General features: G+C 37.1%; 1 protein-coding gene across 7 annotated transcripts in view; it reads right to left on the bottom strand.

Moving 5' to 3' along the window:
- Window positions 1-2,365: 2,365 nt before the first annotated feature.
- Window positions 2,366-18,628, bottom strand: part of Pkia (cAMP-dependent protein kinase inhibitor alpha) — a 99,088-nt gene continuing 82,825 nt past the window's right edge. For 2 of the 7 annotated variants that reach the window (XM_075971466.1, XM_075971469.1), the window contains 2 exons: window positions 8,951-9,128; window positions 2,366-5,717 (listed from right to left, as the gene is read on the bottom strand). In XM_075971466.1, coding sequence (XP_075827581.1) covers window positions 5,638-5,717; window positions 8,951-9,101 — 231 coding nt within the window. In that variant the 5' untranslated portion in view covers window positions 9,102-9,128 and the 3' untranslated portion in view covers window positions 2,366-5,637. The other 5 variants (XM_075971470.1, XM_075971471.1, XM_075971472.1 and 2 more) reach the window with 5 other exon arrangements.

Below are 18,628 nucleotides of genomic sequence, written 5' to 3'. Positions count from 1 at the left end.
GTCTTTGTTCTCATGTTTTGAGAAATCCATGCCCAATTGTCCAATAGGTCAGGTGAGTGGGAGTGACTTGTGTACTGGAGAAGAGAATATGAGACTTACCATGGTGAGTGTGATCTTGATGGTGTTGGAGTGCAAATTATCAAAGAAAAGACAGGAGCTGGTAGAAAGGTAGCCACCTGGCTTTAGTCCCAACACTTCACCTTGCCATACACACACACTCACAATAGAGAGACTACCATGAAAAACAATATTTAGTAGGGAAGTAAAGAATGAAGAAGTAGCTAGAATGAGTTATTAGAAAGAAAGGAACTCAATAAGTAAACACACTTTCAAAAAACAATAAACTAAAACCAAACCAAACCCAACCTATGAAGGCAAATGAAGCCTATTTGTTAGGCCTAACTCAAAGTACAAGGAGGCTGCGGTTTTACCAAAACATGAGGGCGCTTGAGAAAAACTGATGGTATCATCATGAGTCATCCAAGAATCAAACTCCTAGCAGCACTTACAGGACAACCTGGGACATCTCTGGATGGCTAAGTTTGAGGCTGGCATTCTTTGTTGCAAACACCCTATCTGAAGAAATGGGTAGTGTGGGGCCTAAGGATGCAGTCAACAATCATAATGGGAGGTCATGATCATAGAGTAGTGACCTGTCTACATCTCAGAAGGTTTCTGGGGAGGAAATGCATTTGGTGGACAATGTATATTCTACTTTGAAGAAGAGACAAAGTTCTCCTATATTCTGTCATGTAGGCATCAATTAAATTTATAAATACACTTTTTATGTTAGTCCTTGGATTTAATATTACTTCCTTAATTTCTACATTTCAGAAATTTCTGACTTCATGACAACTGATTATCTGGGAGTTATTGGTGGTGAGAAATGCTGCAGATAGCAGATGGATAAGGGATGAGAAGGAGATGCAAGAAAGCATGGAAGAGAGGTCATAGCTTTGAGAAATATAAAGAATGAATCTAAAGGGGGGGCATGAAAACTTGAGCACATTTATGGAAAGATAAAGTTAGTAAAAAACAAAAAGACAATTAGGTTGTCTTCAATAAAGGCTGTGAGAAAATTAATGGTCTCAAATGAAGGGATAAATCTTAGACAGGAAGCAGAAAACTTTTCCATTCCTTCCGGTATCAGAGAGCTATACTGTACTCGAGTCAAGATGGCCATTGCTAATGAGTACACATTACTAGACATTTTTTAGCATAATCTAAAAGGTGAACAAAAACAAGGGTGGGATAGTTTTGGTTGCTATTAAATTGAGCAGATTTGCAAGAAAGACAACAAATAATTTGCGGGTACTGAAGAGGAAAAGTAATGATGCAATCCTGCCTAGAATAAGTTGTTGAAGAAATGTTCATCTTCTTGCGGAAAGAGACAAAATAGGGTGCAAACAGAGTTAGTGAGTTACTGTGAGGTCACTGTGGTAATTTTATTTTATACCAGGAAGTAGCCAGGATACCCACTCCTAATATCATAAATTAGACAGTCATAAGAAGTACAAGGGGCATGTTTCATGTGTGTTCTGTTTTAGTAGCTTGAGGAAGACAAATTTGAATATTTACAAGTCCCTTTGTGCTGGAGACCAGATCCTGCCTGATGGGTGGCTAATTTTATTTGAGTCTCATGTTTTCTTCTTGGTCTTTTCTACCTGCCTGTGATGAAAGTATTGTAACTAAATGGAAATAGTATACAGATAAAGGAAGGTCTATTCAAATAGCTTCTAACACCAAATGCCATCAACAACACAGTGACAAGAGGTGTCTGTAACAATGTTTGTCATTGCTGACTCATCGGAAATCCTTATTGTAGAAGGGCAATGTGGATGATGTCTCAGGCCTTGAACTTCTACTTCTCACATGATCAGAGTGTGGGTGGGAGAGAAGAAAGTTACCAAAAATCATGTAAAATTTAATTTAGGGAAAGGGAGTGTAACTAACGGGTTCTCTCTGTCTCTCTCTCTGTCTCTCTCTGTGTGTGTGTGTGTGTGTGTGTGTGAGAGAGAGAGAGAGAGAGAGAGAGAGAGAGAGAGAGAGAGAGAGAGAGTACTTACTGGAGAATGTTTTAACATCTTTCAGCATGTTCAAAATCCTTCTGATAACCAAGTAAGAAGCAGAGGTATGACGGCATTTTGGATCTGAGAGAGGGATGGTTATGGTAGAGGGAACACTGAAGGTGCTGAGCTTCTACAGTAGAGTGGAATAGAATTTTCTACAGTAAAGGACAGGGAATCGAAACTAAGAGGCTGGGGCCATGCACCACAGATGCCTTAGGCTTGAGTTTCTCTTTTACAACCTTTCTCTAGCAAAATGTGTATAGTAGATAATAAATAAACACTCTTGATAGACTACATTTCAGAAAACAAGTGCTGATTTTAATATCAATTGTGTGAGCATGCAACATTGCTAAATACAAAAGTCATAGAAGCTCACAAATGACTTCCAAGGCTGTCATTCTTCAAAGAACAATGCCGGGTTCCTAAGACATCGTCAATTATGTATCCTTTATTCTTTTTCATTTAAAACATTTTCTCCTTACTACTGCAGGTTTAACTCAGAAGCCTGCTGCCCATCAGTTACATCTTTTTTCCTGTGTTATTTCTCTGTGAAGAAATAGAAATGCCATTCATTTTCTAAAATGGTGCCTTGCTGCCACGTCCAAGGAAGGCTCAGTGGTAGGGCAACAGTGGAGTACTGTGTTAGGATTTCCAGAAAAATGAATGTCATGATTCTTTTTACAGCACAGAGAGCACTTCTGTGAACTCGGGATGAGCAAGCATTGACATAGGATGCTCTCAGTTGAGAACAGGTAAATTAAACAACTTCTCACTCATCGTTAATGTATCAAAAACCAAAATCTTTATGTTTCTTGGTAATTCAATAAAAACCATAGAATGTTGATACACATTCATAACATAAACCTATGCAAATTTTTGACTCATATGCCAGAAGTAAACTCTCAAAATAAGCTTTAATTGAATATTTAAAGAAAACCTAAAACAAAAGAAAAGGTGGGCTTAGCCACATGTGACATTGACCCATCTGCCATTCACAAGAGAGACAAGTCCCTTCTGGAACTCACTGTGCTTTTCCATAAAACACAGCTGAATGAGGGCATCACTGACCCTTTCCACACAGAGAAATATGCTGTGTAATTAGCTTTAATTTTGTGACATGTGGAATCAAAGTTCTGTTGATAGATAAACATGGGATCAAAATAGCTTTCCTATCTTGCAAAAATTAGTCCTTATTCATGTTCACTTCCCAGTGTGTGAAAAGGGAGAAAGATTGAACTCTAAATGGTGCATTCGAATTGTTGAAAGAAAGGGTTTCGAAGTGACTCAGTTGGGGTAGTTAACAATCACTTGTTTGGGTTGCCCACTCTTCTATTTGTCGTTACAGACTCATTCCCTATGTATTATTACTTACTTGCAAGTAACAGATATTAAATAAAAATTTGAAGATTTTATGCACTTTTGCCAAAAAAATTGATACAGTTTGGGAGCTTGAGAATGTTTTTTTTTTTCCTTCCCAGAGTGAGAATACCTCTGGGTTTAAATACAGTATTACAAAGTAGTAGTAAGAGGCCAAACCAAATCAAAGGCTCCATATGACTTTTCCATTTAGCACTTCTTATATATTTGAAGACAAGCATGGCACCACATGCATTAATAGTAATATGTCACACAGGTATATAAACCTTCCACATAGACTCAGCACTGCTTTTAAATTTTACAAAATGCACGTGAAATCAGTTTGGAATTCCACAACGTTAAGAATGAACTTCATATTCACAAGAAAGCTATAAGGATAATTAAACAAGGACGTTGAAAACTGTTGAATGTTTTAGATAATCAAAGATTGTCTAAACAGGCCCGGAAGCTTCTGCTCACGTGTTTGAGTCTATCGCTAAGTAGGTTTATTTCACTCCTAACTAGCCTCCAATGAGTTAGACCAAAACAAGGACTCCCACACTTAATCTATTTGCTGTTCTATATCCAGAAAGACATACTTGACATTTCTTGTTTTTCTGGAAAATATTCAGTTGGGAACTAAAGATACTCATGTACTTCCAGTCTGTAAAAATGCACTGTACAGGAAGATGTGAGCAGGCTATGACCTTCCATTTTGTGAGTGACTACAGACAGGCTGAGCTCCTGTCAGCTCCACAGACTGCCTGTTGAAGCACTGCTCTCTACTTAATCCGGAACTGTGGCTATGCCCTCCAGCGCACTTAGGGGATTGTTTGCTGCAAAGGCCTCCTGTCATCTGTTATTTATCCCACAATTCATGAGCCTTGGGCATCTTACTGGATCCTTATTTATTATCATAGACAGTTGGCTTCATAATACTGACCAGAAGGGTTACACAGGTCAAAGAAATTTTCCGTACAAGAGTCACGATGTCAAAACACACCATAGGCCACCAACAGCATCAGTAAAAGTGTGGTTAGGTGATAATTACTGTATCAGAATGCAATTCACACTAATTATTAGTAAAAGTTTACAAACATTAAAAAGTGCATAATAACATCTGGATATGAAAGGGCTGAAAAAGGACATGGTGGGACACAGCACAAGGGCTCCACGTCTAGGCCTGATCCTCAAGGGTTGGGTGGAGAGAACGTTCCTCATAAGCCAGCCTCCGGATTTAAACAGTGGCACACATCAGCATAAGAAAACTGACCCACAGAGCACGGTCTTTCCAGTTCTTAGTATTATCTGGCTTTCTTTTTCTACTTCCTCAATTTCTAAAATTCTTATGAAAACTCAAAATATTAGCTGAAAGAACATCTTATTTAGAAATAAAATCAATATTGATAAAATTCTTGTCTGTGCAGAGACCGAGAAGACTGAACTCGGGCAATATTCACATTAATGGATATTTCCAAATGCCTGTATAATTAGCAAAGGGGTCTTGGTGAGTCTGGTGGACTTAGGCGTCAGCACACAGTTATCATGGGAGAGTAGTGTTTACAAAAGTATGTTCTTCCCCGTGCATGCCACAACACTATGGGAAATGAAAAAGGCAGCCCTTTAAAAAATGAGTGGTATAAAAATTCACAGTAATGTACATCATTTGTTTCACACAAGCAGTCAAAGGGCAGTGCTGAGCAGGTATACTGTACGATACAAAACGGTGTGAATAACACAGCACTAACACACAGGGACACAATGCTAACAGTGCTCTCTGGATGGTTCTTTTACTGGGTGAATACTCCAACCAGAGATAGTTAAACTCTGGGGTTCAGCCAACCCTTTTCAATTAGACACAATTAAATCCTCTGACATCATGAGGGGCCAGATGCTACAGGAATCATCAGCGAGGTCGGTGCTACTCTCTACAAGCATTTCATTATACGGTCAAGTGAAAAGACCCATACAGAAAACGAGATCCAAGCACAGGCCAGGTGATTTCAACCATTGCTAATGACAGAGGTAGGGAAACGGCTGTCTGCAGACACAGGCTCCGCCCCCACTTTTAACATGGCAGCGAACTGCTTCTGGCCACACAGCGCAGCCATTTTCTTCCCCTCTCTTTCACTCATGACAGCAAATACATCCGAGCAATGCCAGGAGATTCGCCACATTGTCACGTGTTGTTGAAGGTCAGAACGGAGTGTTGTTAGCTTTCAGATTTGGCGGCTTCTCCTTGGGCTTCCCCACTTTGTTCTGTGGAGCTTCTCTGTCCATTGTCTTCACCTTCTGTAAAAGATAAAGAAAGCGGGGAAGCTTGTGTTTACTGACTCTTACCGTCTCATGTTGCAGAGGTCAGACCTATCCACGAAGTCTGAACAGGTTTTAGAGACAAGTGTGTTTTCTTGGTAGTGCACGATCAAGAAAATAGTGTGAGTGTTCAGAGCCTGGTACTTTCTGTGACACTGGCACAATAGTCAGAAAAAAATAACTTGTGAAATATTCAATTGTCAATGATTGGCTGTGCTTTTGATAAAGGAAATCTCATGGCCAAGCTGATCACTATTAAATGTGCTTTTACAGTCTATAGAAAGCAGACCAGGGATTGTGTCCTGATCCTCTAATTTGAAGAAATATTTAAAATTTATCTTTGCTATTATTTATGAAGCTTTAGGATTACTCACCTAATTTCTCAAAAGTTTTATTAACTGAAAATTTATAGTAACAATAGAAGATAGAAGGTTTTTTTTTTTTTTTTTTTTTTTGGTTTGTCTTTTGTCCAAGAGTTTACTGGTCTCTGATCTGTCCTAATCAAAGGAAGGGAGTCAGATCCAGACAGATGACAGAGAGGAGAATGTTGAAAGATGAAAGTGACTGCATTATTACAATGAGGACCCATACTCCTATGAGGGTGGGTGGGGATTCTATGTTTGAAGAAATTGGTCGGGATTTAACATTACACTGCAAACAGACATTGTGAAATGGTTCTTGTTATCAGGAGCAATGATATTGCTAAATATATATTATAAGAAAACAGAGACAAAACTGATGAAGGATGTCCCTCCAAATCCTCAGAGGTATTAAAGTTACTGTTATGAATGGCATGTTCTGTAGCTTCGAATTTCATGTTGATAATTCACATTTCTTTTTTGCATGGAGAATGGTAAAGTCAGAGCTGTTAACAGCTTGCCTCTTTTGAGACTTAATGATTTGAAGAGAAACTAAAATATTTGCAAGGACTTAAATAATTAGAAATAGAGTGCAGAGTTGTTTAGAAAAGAAGATATGCTATGACCAGCAATATATTTGAATATTTTTCAAATTATATAATTATAATGCATTTAGTGTAGACTTACATATTACTTTTTGTATTTATGAACATAAATCTCACTACTATTAAAATTACTTATATTAATTTAATATGTTCTCCTGCATAAAAAAAGTCTTGAAGCTAGTAATTCTCAATGACAAGCAAAACATAAGAAAATACTCCTTGGGTCAAAAGTCCCAATATTAAGGCTTCTTGAAATTCATGCAGTCATTTAAAATCGAATGTTTATGTAAAAACTAAAATATAAATCTATGAAAATAAATTGGCAAAATTCTAAACCACAAAAAATATATTTACTCATTTTATAACAGTAAAATGAAATAATGCCCTATAGTCTAATTCCAAATTGCTTTGAGAGTTAAGTACATACAATAATGCCAAAGAAGCAATGAGCCCTAGAATATGCATGTTCTCGCAGCCAAAGTCATGATGTCAACGTTTGTCATTAATCAAAAATTGAAGGGATGTCTATGATATACTGACCTTTAGTAATCACATGACATTCTTCCTTTTACAAATCACACCATAACCTCACACATTTTCCAACAATCTGAAAGTTTTCACACATATATTCTTAGAGTGAAGGCTTACTGAATGTTATAGAATCAGAAATTGCAGGTTATTTTTATGTATAGAACACTGTGGTTCTTTGATTTTGAATTACTTTCATATTTAATGATTATTTTGTGCAAGTCTTTTTTATGAATTTAAAGAACTTATGGATGGAGGAGATATTAAAGAACTTACTTTAACACTTAGAATTAAGGCTATCAAATATTTCATTGCACTAAAATATTTTTTCATTTTCACCAATAAAAGCAAGTGACTTGGATAAATACTAAAACACAGTTTTTCTCAAAACCATTCAATCATGAAAATTTAAAAATTGTTTTTATCCAAGAAACAATAACATAACAAACATTTTATTTTCATTCTCAATAAAAATGGTTCTAGGGCACCTCTTTTGGAATGGTTCTTTGAGTTAAGGTCTGTCTGACTCAATTGAGAATCTTTTTTGGGGGGGGGATTCTGGATTCATCATTTATTGATCTTAGTGCTTTGGGCAGCAATGGTAGGGAGTACATGGTGGGAGAAATCTGCTCATAGCATGAATCAAGGAGGAGAGAGGCAGGGGGGATTGGAGTCAGGTCCTATACTCCCTTTGGAGTGCATCCCTTCAATGACCCAAGGGCCTTCCAGAAAATTATACCCTTAAAAGTCTTCATAGTCACAGGAGCCAATTCCTTATAATACATCTTTGTCAATTGATACACACCCACAATGAGAATCTTTTTAAGTATGTTTGAAATGTAGGAGATCACCAGTGTTATCCATGGCAGGAGTCATAGCCATTTAAGTTTCGCCATGAGGAATTTCAAAGCTTTTGTAGATAGTGACTTTTTTCAATGAAGTGTTTTAATTTTTGAATGTGTGTAGCGAATCCTTCCAAGAGAAGTCACTGAAGAAAGGAAGGATTAAGGAGCTGTCAGGCACTTCATCTTGTCTGAACTGTGCCATCTGATTTCAAAAGAAGATTTTTTTTTTGCTTTTACTTATGGTTTTATTTTATTATTACTATCACCACCACCATCATCACCATCATCACCATCACCATCATCACCATCATCATCACCACCACCATCATCACCATCATCATCATCATCATCACCATCATCATCACCATCATCACTACCACCATCATCACCATCACCACCACCACCACCATCATCATCATCATAACCATCATCATCATCACCATCATCACCATCATCACCACCATCATCATCATCACTACCACCATCATCATCATCACTACCACCACCATCATCATCATTATTTCATCATCATCATCATCGTCGTCGTCGTCATCATCATTATCACTATTGTGTGTGTGTTCTTTTTTTTTAATATTTATTTATTTATTTATTTATTTATTTATTTATTTATTATGTATACAATATTCTGTCTGTGTATATGTCTGCAGGCCAGAAGAGGGCACCAGACCTCATTCCAGATGGTTGTGAGCCACCATGTGGTTGCCGGGAATTGAACTCAGGACCTTTGGAAGAGCAGGCAATGCTCTTAACCACTGAGCCATCTCTCCAGCCCCCTTGTGTGTGTGTTCTTATCTCATGTAGGGAAATGCCAGATCATTCCATGTTCCTAAAGAGGTATACACTGAGTGACTCACCTGTCTTGTTGATATCAAGACCTGCTAATTTCAAGGCTAATTCATTGCTGTTGCCACTTGCAGAGGAAACCAGGATATCATGTATTGCATTTCTTCTACCTGTTCTTCCTGAAGCAATAAAATCTGCATATGTAGTTTCCACATCAGTCATTGCTAACAAATATCCACATATCAGGGACTACAAAGGAAAAAGGAAAAATTAATAGGTGAATGTAATGATAATCAGTGGTGAGCATTTTTTAATATTTATTTATTATATATACAATATTCTTTCTGTATGTATGCCTGCAGGCCAGAAGAGGGTACCAGACCCCCATTACAGATGGTTGTGAGCCACCATGTGGTTGCTGGGAATTGAACTCAGGACCTTTGGAAGAGCAGGCAATGCTCTTAACCTCTCAGCCATCTCTCCAGCTCAATCAGTGGTGAACATTTAACAGAAAAACATTACTATTAAATGAATGGCTTATAAAATGAATGAGAAACAATTGTTTAGGTTTTGATTCTTTTTTGAAACATTTACATAAAACTACAGGAAAGACCAGCATGACAGAAACACCTTAAGGGTGCAATAATGGCATATGCCTTGGCAGTAAACTCACATCTCTCTGACTGCCACATTATTAAACCAGAATAATCCTTAACTACATTATAAATGTTTACACTTATACTCACAGATGTATAAATGTAGTTCTCCCATCACATCAGGGAAACTTCCTTTTGCAAGGAATACAATTACAGAAAACCAAAGCCAATGAAAAAGCAAAGCCCCTGAATTTCTAATACCAATTGGTCATCCCTAAAAACATACACATGCAACATATTTAATTATAATTAGCTGTTTGCTGTCTTCCTTTCTCCATATCAAAGAGGTAGGAGACCAGCCTGTTCTATGATAGGGAGTTCTAGACACTTTGTGTCTGGGAAAATGGAGCTATTCTCATTCCCAGAAAGCTGTTTCAGCAAGCTTAAGTAGCTCATAACAGTTAACCAATATACATATCTCTTACAGACACTTAAGTCACTGGCCATGTTACTATTGGAGGTGGTGGAACCTCTCGAATGTGAGGTCTAATAAAATACAGTAAGATCATAGAAAGCATAGCCTTGAAGGAAGTCTTAGGGCCCTGGGTCCTCCTTTTCCTCTTTTTTTACTTTTCCAGCTACAAGATGTATGCCTTCTTACGTAATATGGAATGACTTTGATGCTTTGCTACATCTTCAAAGCATCAGAACCTATAATTGGAAAACAATGAAAGCATGGGCCAACTTTATCAGTTGTCTATGCCACACATTTTCTCCCAGCAAAGTAACTAGGCTGTGGCTGTTGTTCTACTGTTCAATCATGGAATGAATCACAGAGAAGCCTTTAACCATATTGCTCTTAATTATTAATTAGTAAAGAAGTGCAGTAGATAATGTGATAATTAATGTGCTTCATGTAAGAGGATGGTTACAATGGTACTCAACACTTCCTCATTTCTGAAATCCTGGATTTGGAAATTCCCTTCTTTGACTAGTACCACATTTCCCTGGCCTTTCCTCTCAATTCTTCCCATGTAGCCATTTAATTCCTTCAATACCTTTAACTTCAGTCTCACTAGGTGCAGTGCCTTGTGAATCAGTTACCCACAGTTCATGTCTCTTCATCTAAGCATTAGGAAGTTCCTTTGGTCTGTTGTGATCGTTGCCTTCATACCTATGTTTCATGCTGAGAAAACAGCCCGGCACACTTTCTTTGAACTCACTACCAGATGGCTGTTACCAGGAAAAGTACAAAATTGTGCCAATTGGCTCAACTAGACATTTCTGACTATTATTAGTCTGTAGGCAGAGCTGCACAGATCCTCTTATTCACCTCTAGGTGACTTTTCCTTGTGGTCTGATCCAAGGGAATTATTCCCAGCCCTTTCCAGTCTAAATATCAGACACAGTCTGTTTTCAGTGATGGCTCCATCAGGATGCAGGGCTTTGGGTGTAGGTTTTATCAAAGTTTGTCTCCTAAACAGTGTCTTTCTGTATTGTCTTTACTGGTGAATTGTTTTCTTTCTTTCTTTCTTTCTTTCTTTCTTTCTTTCTTTCTTTCTTTCTTCCTTCCTTCCTTCCTTCCTTCCTTTCTTCCTTTCCTCCCTTCTTTTCCCACTCCTTCCCTCCGTCTCTTCCTCCCTTCCTTCCTTTTTGATACATGCTATGGGTTTTATTTTATTCCATTTCCAATACCATCATTCACTTGGTGTAACATCATATACCATATAGCACGTTTTTGTTTATCTCTCACCTTTGAAATCAATATCTAATCATTTCTCAATAAATATTGATTTTTATGTCATTTACATTTTCACTCTATTTAAAATGCTGCTTCCAGAGTAATCTCCAGCCATCCTCAAAACCTTCTAAAGCCTCACCCACAGTCTCCAAATTCTGAAGGTTAGAATTCCATTTAAGACTTTCCATTATCTGAATGGCTCCTCCTTTAGCAGATTTTACTTCACCACTCACGTACATGCTTCATATATCACAAAATACAGCACACTGTTTTTCAGAGATCAGTGATAGCGCATTTGTTCAAATCTGTTGCTCCACCTGGAAGGCGGTTCCCAATTAAATTTGCCTGGTGAAACAGACTGAGTCCTCAAAATTCAAGGCCAAATTCATCTTCTTTTTTGCCACCCTCCCTGTCTTCAGAGAGCACTTCATGAGCCTGGATTTTGTCTATTCAGACAGTGACAGCTTTATGGTCACCTCTCTTTCTAGACATATGAAAAGCTATAACAAGTCAATAACTTATTAATGGAGTGGAAGAAACATTGCATATACTCTCTCAGCTGTGGAATGAAAATTAGAGATAACAGAAGTAGAATCCTTTGGAGAGAAAAGGGGCAGAAAGAAAGGGGTTCGGGGGAATGGGAAGGGTAGTGAATGTGAGAAAAAAAAAGCTGTATGCATAAAAATGCCAGTATGAATCCCATTATTTTATTTGCCAGTTAACAAAACTACTAATTTAAAAGGATACACATTTTGTTATTACTTTTAAATATGCAATTTCTATCATAATGACTTGCATATAGTTAGTTTTAAATAAAGATATGACTAAAAATGATGTCTTTTATTTCTGTGGCTTTTATTGCAGCCACAGAAAATACCCCTGCTTCCTGATGTTGGCAAATTAACAAATCCTAAATGCCTACCCACTCCAACCTGTACGATCCTATACACAGAGTCCGAGGACCATATAAGTCAACCTTCTGCCCATCTTTACGTTGTTACCTAAGTTTTTGGAACATAGGCTCCTAAGTCCCAGCACATCCCCTTTATTTTATGAGGCAGCTTCTGAGTCAGTAATAATGTTTTGACCTTGCAGTAATTCAATCCTATTAGCTACAAATACATTGTGATTAACAGAGTAACATTAGCAACATGATGTAAAATTTCTACATTAACCTCAGATTATAGAGCTGAACAAACATATCAACCCAGTGAACATACCTGTAAGTATTAAAGAAGAAATAAAATTAGAGAAATAAGCATCTGCCACAGTTATTTCTATTCTTAATGATTGCCTTTTAAAAGAGATTTCAAATCATGGACTTAAAAGAAAGAACACAACGGCTTTATCATCTGGTAAAAGAAAATAAGAGGTAAAAACAATAGCTTATTTTTAGTTAAAAATACCTCATATTTTAAGTGACCCCTAAATCATATACAGAACCATGGCTTGAAAGTCAGTATTAAACATGTCCAAGGCTTTTTCACATAACTGGTTTTCTCTGCATAATGACACATGTGGGGTTGGTTTATCTCACTCTCCTGCTGATTTAATAGAGATCTGAAGTATCAAAGATGAAGCAGAGAATAGAGGTTACGTTTTCCACGGGAGGGTATAATTTAAAAGAAGCTGAACTAGCCTACTATGTGAACAGAACTGACAACTGTGACCCTTTCATTTAGTGCACTCTTAGCATATTCTGAGACAAATGGGTATGGGCATTATAAAGGGGTATTGTGCTTGTCTTCAAATGGTCGCATACAGATTGCATTTGGATTGAATCACCAAAGTGAGAACACTCAAGGTAAACAAAATTCCAGTACAAGCCCCTCCTCTTAAACATTTCTGATATTATTTATATGCACACACTCTACACATCTAAAGTTGTAAACTAAATATTAAGTATTTAATTACTGTTGCCTCCTTAATTATTATATTAACTATTAATAGGAAATTAATGCTTTTAAAATACTTTATTTAGATCAACAATAGATTTATGATAAGATAAATACATGCAATGTAAAATGAATGCAATAATATTTTTGAACAAAATTCATTGTTGCCTTGAATTCTATGTATGTCTTTCCATTAATATAACTTTTAGTACTACTCTTAGGTTCTTAAATGTGTTTGATTTCACATATACAATGGCTTTTCCTCTAAAGCAAGTATCTAGGCATAGGTCTCTTTATTTATTCAGCTACCAAATATTCAGAGAAACAACAAGCATATTATATCAAGGAAAACAAACTTTTCTTGTGAAATTCCAGAGAATTGTCATCAAAAAATTGTAAATAACAGATACCCAGAAAAAAAAAGTAAGAAGGAAGGGAGGGAAGGAGAGAGAGGAAGGGAGAGGGAGGGAGGGAGGGAGGGAGGAAGGAAGGCGTGAAAACATCATCAATAAACACCAGCAGCTGACAGAGGTTTAGCAGAGGAGTAATTTGAATATGTTCTGACTGCATAAAATAAAGAAAAACTGTTGAAAATATAGTTATAATAGGCTTTAGTCCCTATTTGTGTTGCTATATTTAGAATTTTCTAAAATTAACTAATGATAATTTATTAGACATAGACAAGGGATATGGTGGGTTTTTGTACCCAGTTATACAAACATAAATTAATAATTAAGTCTTTAGTTGGGGAAAGATACCTTATTTATTAAATCTTGAGCTATCCAATGTTAGATTAAATTTTAAAGTTTAAACTTCAAGAAAATGACACTTAAGGCGATTCAATCAAAATTTACAATAATGAATAAACATGCTCCCCACAGCTTGAGCAAGCCCCTCCCTCACTACAAAGCAAATGATCAGGAAATGCTAAATAGTAAGACAAAGTTCTGAACTAACATACCTGATAGGTTTGGGCCCTTTCCTATGATATGCCCATTATTCTTCTAATATATTATTTATGGAAATAAGCCAGACTTTACTCCAGCAGCACTTACAGACTTAGGCAAAGCTCAAGCGTCCCATAATGACATGTACTTACGCCTCCTCTCTTCAAGTGGAGAAGAACCAGAGCCTATGAAGCTGCTAAGATGATTTTTATAGTGACATTGAGTCATGAGCCAAATGGTGACTGGAGAGCATGCTAATTTTACTTCTCTAAATGGGACACATGAAATGAGACTCACAGACTTGGAGGAAGAATGGAGAGACTGCCTCCAGCATACACTGAAGACTTCTCTCTAACGTGAACAATAGGATTTATTATTTTTTTTTTTACAAAAGTTAAAATGTAAGAAACAAGAAAATTCTTCTTGCTCCACTCTTTAAATGCAATGGCAAAATATTTGTGTTAAAATAATGAAATCATGTGCAGTTGCAAAAACCCTGAGCAATTTCCAGTGTGTTCAGAGCTTGATACACATCAGTGTTTGTTGTCTAAGATTTCCATGCATTATGAAAAGAGACCAAGAATGCCGATGACCTAACATTTATGTGGAACAAATCTACCAACATTTGCCATGTGCAAAATGAAAGGAGTGGCCAAATTTAAGTATTTTCTAGTTCACTGAGAGATATCAATATCCTTATTACATATTTACATAAACATTTGTATTGGAAAGGAATTACGTTTTTGAAAGCAAAAGAAATTGATGACAGGAATTCTTTATAGTTTTACATTTGTAACTCTGACTTTTCTAAATGTCTGGCTTAATAGGAGACAGCTGATTCTGCATTACATCTGCTGCAATATGTTGGATTACTTGAAGAAAATCTGGCCCTCATTGAGACTTTTATGTAGGCTGGAAAGTGAAGAGAGTTTTAATAGCCTTTTCAGATAATTGTAGAATTTTTTTATACTGTAGACTATAAAACCATCAAAATGCTTTCCACCTTGTCTGACTAATGTGTGTTCTCTGACCTGCGGCATGAATGGCTCTTCTGTCCTTGCAAGCACATGTGTGCATGCACACACACAATGCCAAGAATCACTCACTTGACATATATTGTTTCACTGGGTATTGAGTCAGGCAAATTTTCCAAATGATTTTCAATTATGCAATATGAAATTGTTATTGATGCCACCTGTATCATCATAAAGATTTCAGAAATGAAAACTTAGAGCTTCATGGGACCAGAGACTACATTTTCCAAAAATTATCATTTTCATTTGAAAGCTTAGATATTGCAGTCACAAGTCCCATTATGCAGTATGGAGCTGCGGGCTGCTTCCCACTGCCCAGCTCCTGCATAACTAGCTTTACCGAAATAACTATACGGAAACTGTATTCTTTTAAACACTGCTTGGCCCATTAATTCTAGCCTCTTATTGGCTAATTCTCACATCTTGATTAACCTATTTCTAATAATCTGTGTTGCACCAGATTATTAGAAGATTCTTAACCTGTGTCTGCCTTGGAGAGGAGAATCATGGCAACTAACTTCACTGCCTTCTTCCCAGCATTCAGTTCTGTCTACTCCGCCTATCTAAGCTGCTGTCCTATCAAAAGGGCCAAGGCAGTTTCTTTATTAACCAATAGACATCTGACCCTCTTCCATCACCATTATTCATTTTCAAGGAAACCTTTGTAAAATATTGAAACTCAAATAACCAGAGCTGGCTTCATATAGATGCTCCCAGGAATGGTGACCAATTACACAATGGGCCGGTTTAGGTTTTTTACTAAATAGTCACAAATTTACAGGAGATAAACAAGCATTTTGGTACAGGATAAAAGTGCTTCATGAGACTCCCAGCTTTAGCATATGAAATACTGAAAAGTAGTGAATGCTAAAACAGAGACTCAATAAAATTAATACTTTATTATTTGTCAAATACATTTAAAAAATATTAACTGAAGTGTGGTAATACATGGGTCCCAGGCAAGTTCATGTCACTCGTTTGATTAATTCAAAGCCACAAGTACTTTTCCCATTTTACCTTGTCAACATGAGTATAACCATCAGCTTAGGTTTTGCTTCTGTGACTATATCTTATGCTGTTTTTTTTATAGATTCTTAAGCTGGTTGATTTTATTTCTATTTAATCACTTCTTAATTATTTTTTTATCAAGACTAACTTCATAATGTTTTGCCAATCAAAAGTTTAAATAAGAGTATTGCCTACAACTCTTAATAAAACCAGGGCCCTATCTATTTTGGGAACTACTTTCCCTCTATTTAGGGATCCAGTGGCTTCAATACTACTCATAAATACTCCCCCTACTTAGTTAATACTCCCCCTTTGCCATTACTACTAATGACAATTTCTGTTGTTTAAATGTTTCTTAAGTCAGAAAGCTTTAAGAGGTCCTCCCATATTAGTTTCTTCAATTCCATTTTCTCTAGAACACATGAACAGCTATCAATGAGTAGCTCTCTTTGTATGGTCCCCTTACAACAGAGAATTTAAACAATAATCTCGGCACCAGAAAGCACTGACCAATCCCTAGCAAACTGAATTTAGTTCATTGTATTCATGGTTATGTTTTTAAGATTTTTATTTTTTATCAAATATTTTTTTCAACTAATGTTGTAAGGGAAAATATATGATTACAGGTTCACACATCTGAAGGTACCTGGTAGGTAAAGGGAGAAATGCAAAGCAAGACCACACTACAAATGTGCATCTTCCAGCATGACAAACAGTAATTGTCCCAGTTGCACCATGGGAGAGAAGTCATCTTGCAAATGGCTAGTCTTTTGTAAAATAGAGCTGGCGACTTCCAATGATTTATTTTGTCCTTATTTTGGGAATTTCTACATAATCCACTGAGTATTGTAAAGACTATCATATACTCTCTGTGATATCACTGCTGAAATGGTAGAGTCTGAAATAGTGCTGGCTTTTATATAAGTAATATTCAATGTACATTATGAATGAAGAAACTAAATCAGACAGATTAATTGATTTCTCTAATATCTTACAAGTGCAGAGGAAATACAGGCATAAGAATGAAGACCAGGATTTACCCACTTCAAAATCCTAACAGCTTTCAGAGCCATGGGCTAGTAATGCTACTCCTTATGCAAATCTCTCTTAAGGCCTTGTACTTCCTTCACCGGCTCTGTATTATTTTGAGGAGTAAAGATACTTTTAAAATAGATACTTTTCTCATAAAACTAAGGTATTTCCCCCTATGTATTTCAGATAAATGTTTAGCTCTTGAAAAAAACAGGGGCCATCAAGATGGCTCAATGTATCTTGCCACCAAGCCTAAGTTTTACCTGAACTCTACTCCTGGATCCATGTGGTGGAAGGAGAGAAACTAGTCCACAAGCTGTCCTCTGACACTCACATGTACACACACACACACACACACAATAAATAATCCACAAAATATATAAAGAACTCAAGAGACTAGACATTAAAATTCCGAATAACCCAATTAAAAAATGGGGTATTGAACTGAACAGAGAATTCTCCTCAGAAGAAGTTCAAATGGCCAAAAGATACTTAAAGTCATGTTCAACTTTTTTAGCAATCAGGGAAAAGCAAGTCAAAACAACTTTGAGATACCATCTTACACCTGTCAGAATGGTTAAAATCAAAAACACCAATGATAACCTATGCTGGAGAGGATGTGGAGTAAGGGGAACACTCATCCATTGTTGGTGAGAATGCAAACTTGTGCAACCACTTTGGAAATCAGTATGGCGGTTTCTTGGAAAACTGGGAGTCAACCTACTTCAGGATCCAGCAATTCCACTCTTGGGAATATACCCAATCATACTACAAAAGCATTTGTTCAACTATGTTCATAGCAGCACTATTTGTAATAGCCAGAACCTGGAAACAACCTAGGTACCTCTCAATGGAAGAATGGATAAAGAAGATGTGGCACATATACACTTTAGAGTTCTACTCAGCGGTAAAAAACAATGACATCTTGAATTTTGCATGCAAATGGATAGAAATAGAAAACACTTTACTGAGTGAGATAACCCAGACCCAAAAAGATGAATATGAACCTCCATCCAGCGAAGGATGGAGATACAGACAGAGACCCACATTGGAGCACTGGACTGAGCTTCTAAGGTCCAAATAAGGATCAGAAGAAGGGAGAACATGAGCAAGGAAGTCAGGACTGCCAGGGGTGCGTCCACCAACAGAGACGGTGTGCCTGATCTGATGGGAGCTCACCAAAGCCAGTTGGACTGGGACTGAACGAGCATGTGATCAAACCGGACTCTCTGAATGTGGCGAACAATGGGGGCTGACTGAAAAGCCAATGATAATGGCACTGGGATTTGATTCTACTGCATGTACTGACTTTTTGGGAGCCTAGTCTGTTTGGATGCACACCTTCCTAGACCTGGATAGAGCAGGACTTCCCACAGGGCAGGGTACCCCGACTTCTCTTAGGACTGGAGAGGGAGGGGGAGGGGGGAAAGAATTTGAGGAGGTGGAAATTTTTAATAAATAAATAAAGAAGAAAAAATGAAAAATAGATTATAACA

Source organism: Microtus pennsylvanicus, chromosome 5 (genome assembly GCF_037038515.1).
Source record: "Microtus pennsylvanicus isolate mMicPen1 chromosome 5, mMicPen1.hap1, whole genome shotgun sequence".
Lineage (NCBI taxonomy): Eukaryota > Metazoa > Chordata > Mammalia > Rodentia > Cricetidae > Microtus > Microtus pennsylvanicus.
The sequence above is the reverse complement of the archived record's forward strand: the minus strand, read 5'-3'. Positions and strand labels throughout refer to the sequence as shown.